The sequence below is a fragment of the Oncorhynchus nerka genome, linkage group LG5 (assembly GCF_034236695.1).
Source record: "Oncorhynchus nerka isolate Pitt River linkage group LG5, Oner_Uvic_2.0, whole genome shotgun sequence".
Taxonomy (NCBI): Eukaryota; Metazoa; Chordata; class Actinopteri; order Salmoniformes; family Salmonidae; genus Oncorhynchus; species Oncorhynchus nerka.
This window is the reverse complement of record NC_088400.1, coordinates 65,179,320-65,191,825: the sequence shown is the minus strand read 5'-3', so window position 1 is coordinate 65,191,825 and position 12,506 is coordinate 65,179,320. Positions and strand designations below refer to the sequence as shown.

General features: G+C 45.6%; 1 protein-coding gene across 1 annotated transcript in view; it reads left to right on the top strand.

Moving 5' to 3' along the window:
* Nucleotides 1–12,506, top strand: part of LOC115120890 (prostaglandin F2 receptor negative regulator-like) — a 65,927-nt gene that overhangs the window by 16,045 nt on the left and 37,376 nt on the right. The window contains exons 5-9 of the mRNA XM_065018930.1: nt 1,542–1,861; nt 1,994–2,114; nt 4,165–4,384; nt 4,484–4,668; nt 6,667–6,774. Of these exons, the coding sequence (XP_064875002.1) occupies nt 1,542–1,861; nt 1,994–2,114; nt 4,165–4,384; nt 4,484–4,668; nt 6,667–6,774 (954 nt within the window). The remainder of the gene's footprint in view (nt 1–1,541; nt 1,862–1,993; nt 2,115–4,164; nt 4,385–4,483; nt 4,669–6,666; nt 6,775–12,506) is intronic.

Here is a 12,506-nt window from a genome sequence, read left to right as displayed (position 1 = left end):
TAAGTAGGGGAGGGTGGGTGTGTACTTGTGTGGGCACGCGAGTTTGTTATAATGTATGTTTCGTTCCATTTGTAGGCCATTAGCAGGAAATGTGTTTGAGTCGTTCTGCAGTGTGAGTATTCCTTTGGTCTATTAATGGAGCTACTGTGTGTGTGTGTGTGTGTGAGAAAGATGGATGAGGGGTGTGAAAGCGGCGGAATGGGCACATGGCTAATTGGCGGGGATTCTCTCCTCGCAAAGGAAGGAGGATTTTCGCAGATGATCTTGTGATGATCCTCACAGCAGTGTAGCAGATGGTGCATGATTCAGCCCCTGTGACGTCCAAATGACACAACGTGGAAAACCCATGACCCCACACACACACACACACACGCACTAATCGAGATCAAGGAATATGTGTGTTCCCTGTTCATTGGAGCATAAAGGGACAATCTGTAGACTAGAGGTCTGACTGAGATACCAGCCCCATCACCTACTGAGACCCAACACACACTCCGCCACTGACACTTAACATTGATACACTGTGTGTGAGTGTTTGAGAAGTCTGATTGCCCCATTTGCGCGCACACACTAGGAATGGGGTTTAGAAAAAATGTCACTATTTGAATAGTATCATGAATTTTTGTCAGATATCTAGATATTCGTAATAATTTTAGTATTTTATTTATTTTTTGCTTAAGTTTTTAACCTGAGCACTGCTGTGGGAAGGAGAGAGGCTGATGCTCTGCTGAGGGGCCAGTGAGATGGGGGCTAGCGAGACGAGTACCCAAGGCAAGCCGACTACAGCCAAGACGGGCTAACTAGAAGCAATTTTTCATCCCATTTATCAATACCTGTCTGGATTGCAGGAGCCTAGAAGCTAGCTAGCCAGCTATAGCTAGCTAGGCTAATTGAGGCCATATGCTGTGCTTTCTCCCCAACCCCATTCAGATAAGACAGCCTACCTGTTGGTTATTTTTGTTCTATATTGCACTGCATTAGTGAACTCTCATTCCACTTGCTACACATTGAGCCTCTTTGCCGTTTTGATTGGCCAACATAACCAACAAGCTACACACGTGAAGGCTAACAGTATTTTATGTCATGAATTACATTAAAGTTCATTTTTATTAAATTCATAATTTGAAAGGTCATGGTATAACAATGTCATATGGATATTTTACCTTAGAAAGGGTGTTTTTAAAGTATTTTTCTCTCTCACAAATGAGTACTCCCAATTATTTGAATACTAACGCCCGTTCGGATATTCAGATAACCGTGCACATCCCTAACGCACACACACACCACCCATTGGATTCATGGCTACAGACAGGGAAGAGCTCTGCTCACCACTACCTTAGTGGCTGTGAAGTGGCTTCCAGATGATTCCTTTTTAACTAACTGGTCTGGTTCTGTGTACAGCGGGAGTCAACATGTTACACTACCCTGAATGCACTAAGGTGGATGTTATTTCACCATGTCCCTTTACTGACATTTAGAGTCTGTTTATTAATGTTTCTCTCTCTTCTCCCCCCCCCCCATCTTTCTGTCCCTCCCTCCAGAGCCTAATTTCGCAGTGACCCTTACCCCTTCGTCGACCCCGCAGGTCACAGGTGACCCCACAGAGCTGGCGTGTCATGTGACCAACATCACCCACTTCCTTGCAGGGGGCCGACTGGGCGTGACCTGGGAGTACACACCACTTCCTGGTCCACCTGGCGACCGCCTGACAACCACACAGACCACCCTCCCTATTGGTTCCCTGGATGCCCATGGCAACCTGAAGTCTGGGACGCTGTACCGTGATAGGTTGGAGTCTGGTGCCATCGTTCTGACCCGAGTAGAGCCGGATACATTCAAGCTCCGCTTCCTACGCACACAGGTGTGTGTGTGTGTGTGTGTGTGTGTGTGTGTGTGTGTGTGTGTGTGTGTACCTCAAGCACAATCATTTGTTAGACAGACAAGTTTGTATTAAAGCAAGAGCTGCTAACAAGGTGTGTGTGTGTGCCGTCAGGACGTGGACATGGGGGCGTATGCGTGCAGTGTGACAGCGTGGACTCCCTCTAGGCAGGGTGGAATGGAGGAGGCAGCAGAGTTCCTCACCCCCCCTCTGACCGTCCGATGGGAACCCAAACGTATGTAGTGATGACGCTCTCATATCATCTCGCTCTTCTCCTCCCTCCTTCCTTTTTTATTTCTCTTTTGATGAAACCACCTGAATATAGCAATGTTGCTATTTAATACATTTTTCATTCTGCTATGTTAATTTGTTTTCTATGTGATGTGTTTGAGGTAATAAGGGACGTGTGTTCTGGATGGGAGTCCAAGCTAGAGGATGTAAAACATTACCATGTAACCTTGGCTTGTTTCATGTTGGCTGCTCAACAAACATGGCAGAGGAAGTTGAGGCGCCAATGTATGTCTGACAACAGGAAAGCCTGTACCATGGCACACCACAAGTCTAGGGCACACACACACACAGTGTCAGTCAGTTTGGCGTGTGAGTGTTTGTATTTTATTATGGAGCCCCATTAGTTCCTGCCAACGCAGCAGCTACTCTTCCTGGGGTCCATACAAAACATGGAACATGACATAAAACAGGACAAGATTAGCTCATGGACAGGACTATATACAATCGGGAGGGTGGTCTACTTGATGTAGAGTTCCATGTAGTCATGGCTCTATGTAGTACTGTGCGTTGTCTGTTCTGGACTTGGGGACTGTGAAGAGACCTCTGGTGACATGTCTTGTGGGGTATGCATGGGTTTCTGAGATGTGAGCTAGTAGTTTAAACAGACAAGCTCAGTGCATTCAGCTTGTCAACACCTCTTACAAAAACAAGTAGTGATGAAGTCAATCTCCTCCACTTTCAGCCGGGAGAGATTGACTTGCATATTATTAATGTTAGCTCTCTGTGTACGTCCAAAGGCCAGCCGTGCTGCCCTCTTCTGAGCCAATTGCAGAAGTCCCTTTTTGTGGCTCCTGACCACACGACTAAACAGTAGTCTACGTGCGATATAACTAGAGCCTGTAGGACCTGCCTTGTTGATACTGTTGTTAAGAAGGCAGAGCAGTGCTTTATTATGGACAGACTTCTCCCCATTTTAGCTACTGTTGTAAACTGTTTTGACCTTGACAGTTTACAATCCAGGGTTACTCCAAGCAGTTTAGTCACCTCAACTTGCTCAATTTCCACATTATTTCTTACAATATTTAGTTGAGGTTTTAGGGGTTAGTGAATGATTTTGTCCCAAATACATTGCTTTTAGTTTTAGAAATATTTAGGACTAACATATTCCTTGCCACCCACTTTGAAACTAACTGCAGCTTTTTGTTGAGCATTGCAGTCATTTCAGTCGCTGTAGTAGCTGCTGACGTGTATAGTGTTGAGTCATTTTTTTCAAAGCAGGTGGCATGACATTGGTAAAGATTGAATTAAGTAAGGGACCTAAACAGCTGCCCTGAGTGACAGCTATGAGTCCAAGTTTCCACTGTTGATTTGAGTCTAAATAGTTCTCAACAGTCGCCCTTCGGCTTCCAGATTCTCACAAAATAACCTTTTTACACACACTCACCCAAACTGAACTCTGTGAACCCCGTAAAGCTGGTTAGATGATGGCGATCTAGTGTAAAAGCTATTGAATAGAGATGAGGATATACAGTAGGGAGTTTGTATTTTTCTCCCCCTTCTAGTTCTGACTGTCTTCCTCTGTTTCCTCCCAGCAACTCTGGGAATCCCCTTCTCTCTCTGTTCATCTCTCAATCTCTCCCTCTTCGTCTCACTCTCTCTGTCCATCTTTCTCTGCAGAGCTCAGTCAGTGTCTTTGTCCATTCATGAAGTCCGGACTTTCCTACTGATGGTCTGTCCACTCAGTCCCTGTGGCTACTACTGACAGCTGGTTGTTAGGTTAGAGTAGCTGTGGTTGCAGAGCGTCTGACTGTTTACTGTCTGTCTGTAGTCCCGGTTACTCCTTACCACTCTACTAGCCTCAGGCTCTATCTTGATTGATTGCACTGCTTCCCTTGCCATTACCTCGGTACCCGGCCCACACTATCACACAAATCCCAGTTGCTCTCATGGTCCTTGATTTAGGTTGCGCTCCAGGCAGCTTTCTAAGTCATAAAGTCAGTCCGATTGACTGACTCACTGATTATTAATTGATTGATTGATCTGTCTCCCTCCAGGTCCATCTCTAACCGCCGTGGCACAGCGTGTGCGTGAGGCGGTGGCGGGCGGAGCCACTTTTGAGATGAGCTGTACCATATCCCTTGTGCACTTGCAGGACCCGGGCTACTCTGTGCTGGTGCAGACTCAGGACAGTGTGGACTCTGCCACTAGAACCGTCCTCTCTCTCAGTCCTGACTCTGTACTACAACATGGAGGGGCTACAGACCCTAACCGCAGGTACACACAGTACTGAGCAGTATGTATCATAAGATGAATGAAGTTGTTGTGTTATTACTAGTGACCTATGTTGAAAGTAAACTGGGTTCTGGCTCCCAGGGACAGCCTGGTTCTGACTAAGACTGGTCCGGCTGAGTTCCGCTTCCGTCTGGCCGGAGTGCAGCAGGCTGACAGGGGCTTCTACTGGTGTGACATCACTGCCTGGACCAAACAACCAGGCCAGGCCTGGACCAAAGCTGTCAGCGCCAAGTCTAACAAGGTCCAGATCAACTTCCAGGAGACTGGTACGAGGATAGAACACACACTCTGACCACCACTGAGCTACATACAATATCTTCTGTGTCCTACTGAGTCTATACCCACTAGACTTTTACTGAAGCTCACACATTAACTCTAAATATACTCTCTCATATGAACTCTAAATATACTCTCTCATATGAACTCTAAATATACTCTCTCATATGAACTCTAAATATACTCTCTCATATGAACTCTAAATATACTCTCTCACATGAACTCTAAATATACTCATATGAACTCTAAATATACTTTCTCACATGAACTCTAAATATACTTTCTCACGTGAACTCTATATATACTCTCTCACATTCCCTGCATCGGCCTAGTTGGCTGTATTTGATGTTCGTGGGAGAGAAATGTAACTAATTACTGAAACCTCTATTACTGTCTCTGTGGAGGTAGACCTCTTGAGCACGCTCTCTCTCTACATCTCTCTCACTGTGGAAAGACACGCTCTCTCTCTTACATTTGAGTCATTTAGCTGTCTTAGAGGAGCAAATATAGTAAAGTGCCTTGCTCAATGGCACATCAGCAGATGTTTCACCTAGTCGGCTCAGGGATTCGGACTAGCAACCATTCGGTTACAGGTCCAACGCTCCTAACCGCTAGGCTACCTGCAGCCCTTCTTCCTCTCTGTGGGGTGGAAGCTTCAAAACGGCACCCCATAACCAACCTCTCCTGGACAAATCAGTTAGAAGCCGCAATGATCCGTATCACTGGCTCTCTTTCTCGTGTGTGTGTTGAACATGTGTTAGAGGAGACACCATACTAAGTCCCTCTGTAGGTGCTTATCCACACACACACGCACTAGAGGTCGACCGATCATGATTTTTCAACGCCGATACCGATTATTGGAGGACCAAAAAAGGCGATACAGATTAATCAGCCAATTTTTTTATTTTATTTTTACATTTGTAATAATGACAATTACAACAATACTGAATGAACACTTATTTTAACTTAATATAATACATCAATAAAATAGCCTCAAATAAATAATGAAACATGTTCAATTTGGTTTAAATAATGCAAAAACAAAGCGTTGGAGAAGAAAGTAATATGTGCCATGTAAAAAAGCTAACGTTTAAGTTCCTTGCTCAGAACATGAGAACATATGAAAGTTGGTGGTTCCTTATAACATGAGACTTCAATATTCCAAGGTAAGAGGTTTTAGGTTGTAGTTAATACAGTATTTTATAGGACTATTTCTCTCTACCATTTTCTATTTCATATACCTTTGACTATTGGATGTTCTTATAGGCACTATAGTATTGCCAGTGTAACAGTATAGCTTCCGTCCCCCTCCTCGCCCCTACCTGGGCTCGAACCAGGAACACATCGACAACAGCCACACTCGAAGCATCGTTACCCATCGCTCCACAAAAGCCGCGGCCCGTGCAGCGCAAGGGGAATAACTACTCCAAATCTAAAAGCACGTGACGTTTGAAACGGTATTAGCGCACAAACAGCTAACTAGCTAGCCATTTCACATTGGTTACACCAGCCATTAGGCTGATAGGCTTGTAGTCATAAACAGCGCTGTGCTTGTGAAGAGCTGCTGGCAAAACGCACAAAAGTGCTGTTTGAATGAATGATTACGACCTGCTGCTGCTCAGTCAGACTGCTCCATCAAATCAGACTTAATTATAACATAATAACACACAGAAATATGAGCCTTTGGTCATTAATATGTTCGAATACGGAAACAATCATTTCGAAAACAAAACGTTTATTATTTCAGTGAAATACGGAACCGTTCAGTATTTTATCTAACGGGTGGCATTGTTATGAAAACTTGAAATCGGCCATTCCGATTAATCGGTCGACCTCTAACACACACACACACTCTGACTGGCTCAGTGAGCTGAGAGGAGCTGTTTGGACTAGCACCTTTGAAAGACCTGGCGAAGGACCAGTGTTAGGGGTGTAAACACAGTGAATGAAACCCCTGACCTCTAACCTCTGTGTGTTCCTTCCTGTAGGCCCCTTGTTCGCTGTGGCCATCCGCTCTGACACCACCACTCTTTATCCCTGGGAGACCGCCAAGATGGTGTGTGCCCTCAGCGTCTCTGGAGCATCCCCCAAGTCAGGTAGGGGACGACACACACACTCATCAGGTGATGACTGTATCCATAAGACACAACCTTCCAGTGTTGAGACAGACTGAGTTAATTAGTTTCTTATCAGCTCTCCTGTTCACATCTCTCCATCCTCTCCTCCCTTCCTCCTGTCCTCCTCCTGCCTCTCCTATCACTGTTCTCCCAGCTCAGGGAGGAGTGCAGTGTGATCTCTTATTGGAAGTCATTCTCTCTTATCAACTATCACTTTGTCTTCCGCTCCCTCCCTCAGCTATTAGATTACCTAACTCTGTGTCTCTGTCTGTCGGTCTCTGTGTCCTTTCTCCTCCTCCTCTCTGTCTCTTTCACATGTTATCGTTCTATATTCTTCAGTCCAGTCTAACACGAGATCGGTCAGAGATCAGAACAGTGTTCTGCTCATAGCAGCTGTGTGTGTTTGTCTGAATGTGATTGTGTGATTATGCAAGGGGGGGGGGTCATCATTTTTCAGAACCCCAGCTGTCGGTGTGTGTATGGATTCACATGCATACACACACATACGCCTTCCTGTTATTCACGTGCATATCAGAGAACGTAATGGAATGTCATGGTAATCTTATGGGCAGTTGCAGCTTCTTTTCCTGATGGTGGAACATAGCAGTTACCTACAGGGAGACAGCTGGAAGGCTGCAGGGGAATGGTATTACTGAACTACACTGTTAGTCTGTTAGTTAGTTACCTACAGGGAGACAGCTGGAAGGCTGCAGGGGAATGGTATTACTGAACTACACTGTTAGTCTGTTAGTTAGGGGAGACAGCTGGAAGGCTGCAGGGGAATGGTATTACTGAACTACACTGTTAGTCTGTTAGTTAGTTACCTACAGGGAGACAGCTGGAAGGCTGCAGGGGAATGGTATTACTGAACTACACTGTTAGTCTGTTAGTTAGTTACCTACAGGGAGACAGCTGGAAGGCTGCAGGGGAATGGTATTACTGAACTACACTGTTAGTCTGTCAGTTAGTTAGTTACCTACAGGGAGACAGCTGGAAGGCTGCAGGGGAATGGTATTACTGAACTACACTGTTAGTCTGTTAGTTAGTTACCTACAGGGAGACAGCTGGAAGGCTGCAGGGGAATGGTATTACTGAACTACACTGTTAGTCTGTTAGTTACCTACAGGGAGACAGCTGGAAGGCTGCAGGGGAATGGTATTACTGAACTACACTGTTAGTCTGTTAGTTAGTTACCTACAGGGAGACAGCTGGAAGGCTGCAGGGGAATGGTATTACTGAACTACACTGTTAGTCTGTTAGTTAGTTACCTACAGGGAGACAGCTGGAAGGCTGCAGGGGAATGGTATTACTGAACTACACTGTTAGTCTGTTAGTTACCTACAGGGAGACAGCTGGAAGGCTGCAGGGGAATGGTATTACTGAACTACACTGTTAGTCTGTTAGTTACCTACAGGGAGACAGCTGGAAGGCTGCAGGGGAATGGTATTACTGAACTACACTGTTAGTCTGTTAGTTACCTACAGGGAGACAGCTGGAAGGCTGCAGGGGAATGGTATTACTGAACTACACTGTTAGTCTGTTAGTTAGTTAGTTACCTACAGGGAGACAGCTGGAAGGCTGCAGGGGAATGGTATTACTGAACTACACTGTTAGTCTGTCAGTTAGTTAGTTACCTACAGGGAGACAGCTGGAAGGCTGCAGGGGAATGGTATTACTGAACTACACTGTTAGTCTGTTAGTTACCTACAGGGAGACAGCTGGAAGGCTGCAGGGGAATGGTATTACTGAACTACACTGTTAGTCTGTTAGTTACCTACAGGGAGACAGCTGGAAGGCTGCAGGGGAATGGTATTACTGAACTACACTGTTAGTCTGTTAGTTACCTACAGGGAGACAGCTGGAAGGCTGCAGGGGAATGGTATTACTGAACTACACTGTTAGTCTGTTAGTTAGTTACCTACAGGGAGACAGCTGGAAGGCTGCAGGGGAATGGTATTACTGAACTACACTGTTAGTCTGTTAGTTAGTTACCTACAGGGAGACAGCTGGAAGGCTGCAGGGGAATGGTATTACTGAACTACACTGTTAGTCTGTTAGTTAGTTACCTACAGGGAGACAGCTGGAAGGCTGCAGGGGAATGGTATTACTGAACTACACTGTTAGTCTGTTAGTTAGTTAGTTACCTACAGGGAGACAGCTGGAAGGCTGCAGGGGAATGGTATTACTGAACTACACTGTTAGTCTACAGGGAGACAGTTAGTTACCTACAGGGAGACAGCTGGAAGGCTGCAGGGGAATGGTATTACTGAACTACACTGTTAGTCTGTTAGTTAGTTACCTACAGGGAGACAGCTGGAAGGCTGCAGGGGAATGGTATTACTGAACTACACTGTTAGTCTGTTAGTTAGTTACCTACAGGGAGACAGCTGGAAGGCTGCAGGGGAATGGTATTACTGAACTACACTGTTAGTCTGTTAGTTAGTTACCTACAGGAGACAGCTGGAAGGCTGCAGGGGAATGGTATTACTGAACTACACTGTTAGTCTGTTAGTTAGTTAGTTACCTACAGGGAGACAGCTGGAAGGCTGCAGGGGAATGGTATTACTGAACTACACTGTTAGTCTGTTAGTTAGTTACCTACAGGGAGACAGCTGGAAGGCTGCAGGGGAATGGTAGTCTGAACTACACTGTTAGTCTGTTACTACACTGTTAGTCTGTTAGTTACCTACAGGGAGACAGCTGGAAGGCTGCAGGGGAATGGTATTACTGAACTACACTGTTAGTCTGTTAGTTACCTACAGGAGACAGCTGGAAGGCTGCAGGGGAATGGTATTACTGAACTACACTGTTAGTCTGTTAGTTACCTACAGGAGACAGCTGGAAGGCTGCAGGGGAATGGTATTACTGAACTACACTGTTAGTCTGTTAGTTAGTTAGTTACCTACAGGAGACAGCTGGAAGGCTGCAGGGGAATGGTATTACTGAACTACACTGTTAGTCTGTTAGTTAGTTACCTACAGGGAGACAGCTGGAAGGCTGCAGGGGAATGGTATTACTGAACTACACTGTTAGTCTGTTAGTTAGTTACCTACAGGAGACAGCTGGAAGGCTGCAGGGGAATGGTATTACTGAACTACACTGTTAGTCTGTTGTTAGTTACCTACAGGGAGACAGCTGGAAGGCTGCAGGGGAATGGTATTACTGAACTACACTGTTAGTTAGTTAGTTACCTACAGGAGACAGCTGGAAGGCTGCAGGGGAATGGTATTACTGAACTACACTGTTAGTCAGGAGACAGCTGGAAGGCTGCAGGGGAAGTTACCTACAGGGAGACAGCTGGAAGGCTGCAGGGGAATGGTATTACTGAACTACACTGTTAGTCTGTTAGTTAGTTACCTACAGGAGACAGCTGGAAGGCTGCAGGGGAATGGTATTACTGAACTACACTGTTAGTCTGTTAGTTACCTACAGGGAGACAGCTGGAAGGCTGCAGGGGAATGGTATTACTGAACTACACTGTTAGTCTGTTAGTTAGTTACCTACAGGGAGACAGCTGGAAGGCTGCAGGGGAATGGTATTACTGAACTACACTGTTAGTCTGTCAGTTAGTTAGTTACCTACAGGGAGACAGCTGGAAGGCTGCAGGGGAATGGTATTACTGAACTACACTGTTAGTCTAGTTAGTTAGTTACCTACAGGGAGACAGCTGGAAGGCTGCAGGGGAATGGTATTACTGAACTACACTGTTAGTCTGTTAGTTTACAGGAGACAGCTTAGTTACCTACACTGTTAGGAGACAGCTGGAAGGCTGCAGGGGAATGGTATTACTGAACTACACTGTTAGTCTGTTAGTTAGTTACCTACAGGAGACAGCTGGAAGGCTGCAGGGGAATGGTATTACTGAACTACACTGTTAGTCTGTGCAGTTAGTTACCTACAGGAGACAGCTGGAAGGCTGCAGGGAATGGTATTACTGAACTACACTGTTAGTCTGTTAGTTAGTTTACCTACAGGAGACAGCTGGAAGGCTGCAGGGGAATGGTATTACTGAACTACACTGTTAGTTAGTTAGTTACCTACAGGGAGACAGCTGGAAGGCTGCAGGGGAATGGTATTACTGAACTACACTGTTAGTCTGTTAGTTACCTACAGGGAGACAGCTGGAAGGCTGCAGGGGAATGGTATTACTGAACTACACTGTTAGTCTGAACTACACTGTTAGTCTGTTAGTTACCTACAGGGAGACAGCTGGAAGGCTGCAGGGGAATGGTATTACTGAACTACACTGTTAGTCTGTTAGTTAGTTACCTACAGGGAGACAGCTGGAAGGCTGCAGGGGAATGGTATTACTGAACTACACTGTTAGTCTGTCAGTTAGTTAGTTACCTACAGGAACTACACTGTTAGTCTGTTAGTTAGACAGCTGGAAGGCTGCAGGGGAATGGTATTACTGAACTACACTGTTAGTCACTGTTAGTTAGTTACCTACAGGGAGACAGCTGGAAGGCTGCAGGGGAATGGTATTACTGAACTACACTGTTAGTCTGTTAGTTAGTTACCTACAGGGAGACAGCTGGAAGGCTGCAGGGGAATGGTATTACTGAACTACACTGTTAGTCTAGTTAGTTAGTTACCTACAGGGAGACAGCTGGAAGGCTGCAGGGGAATGGTATTACTGAACTACACTGTTAGTCTGTTAGTTACCTACAGGGAGACAGCTGGAAGGCTGCAGGGGAATGGTATTACTGAACTACACTGTTAGTCTGTTAGTTAGTTAGTTACCTACAGGGAGACAGCTGGAAGGCTGCAGGGGAATGGTATTACTGAACTACACTGTTAGTCTGTTAGTTAGTTAGTTACCTACAGGGAGACAGCTGGAAGGCTGCAGGGGAATGGTATTACTGAACTACACTGTTAGTCTGTTAGTTACCTACAGGGAGACAGCTGGAAGGCTGCAGGGGAATGGTATTACTGAACTACACTGTTAGTCTGTTAGTTAGTTACCTACAGGGAGACAGCTGGAAGGCTGCAGGGGAATGGTATTACTGAACTACACTGTTAGTCTGTTAGTTAGTTACCTACAGGGAGACAGCTGGAAGGCTGCAGGGGAATGGTATTACTGAACTACACTGTTAGTCTGTTAGTTAGTTACCTACAGGAGACAGCTGGAAGGCTGCAGGGGAATGGTATTACTGAACTACACTGTTAGTCTGTTAGTTAGTTAGTTACCTACAGGGAGACAGCTGGAAGGCTGCAGGGGAATGGTATTACTGAACTACACTGTTAGTCTGTTAGTTAGTTACCTACAGGGAGACAGCTGGAAGGCTGCAGGGGAATGGTATTACTGAACTACACTGTTAGTCTGTTAGTTACCTACAGGAGACAGCTGGAAGGCTGCAGGGGAATGGTATTACTGAACTACACTGTTGTCTGTTAGTTAGTTAGTTACCTACAGGAGACAGCTGGAAGGCTGCAGGGGAATGGTATTACTGAACTACACTGTTAGTCTGTTAGTTAGTTACCTACAGGGAGACAGCTGGAAGGCTGCAGGGGAATGGTATTACTGAACTACACTGTTAGTCTGTTAGTTAGTTACCTACAGGGAGACAGCTGGAAGGCTGCAGGGGAATGGTATTACTGAACTACACTGTTAGTCTGTTAGTTAGTTACCTACAGGGAGACAGCTGGAAGGCTGCAGGGGAATGGTTATTACTACAGGGAGAACTGGAACACTGCAGGGGAATGGTATT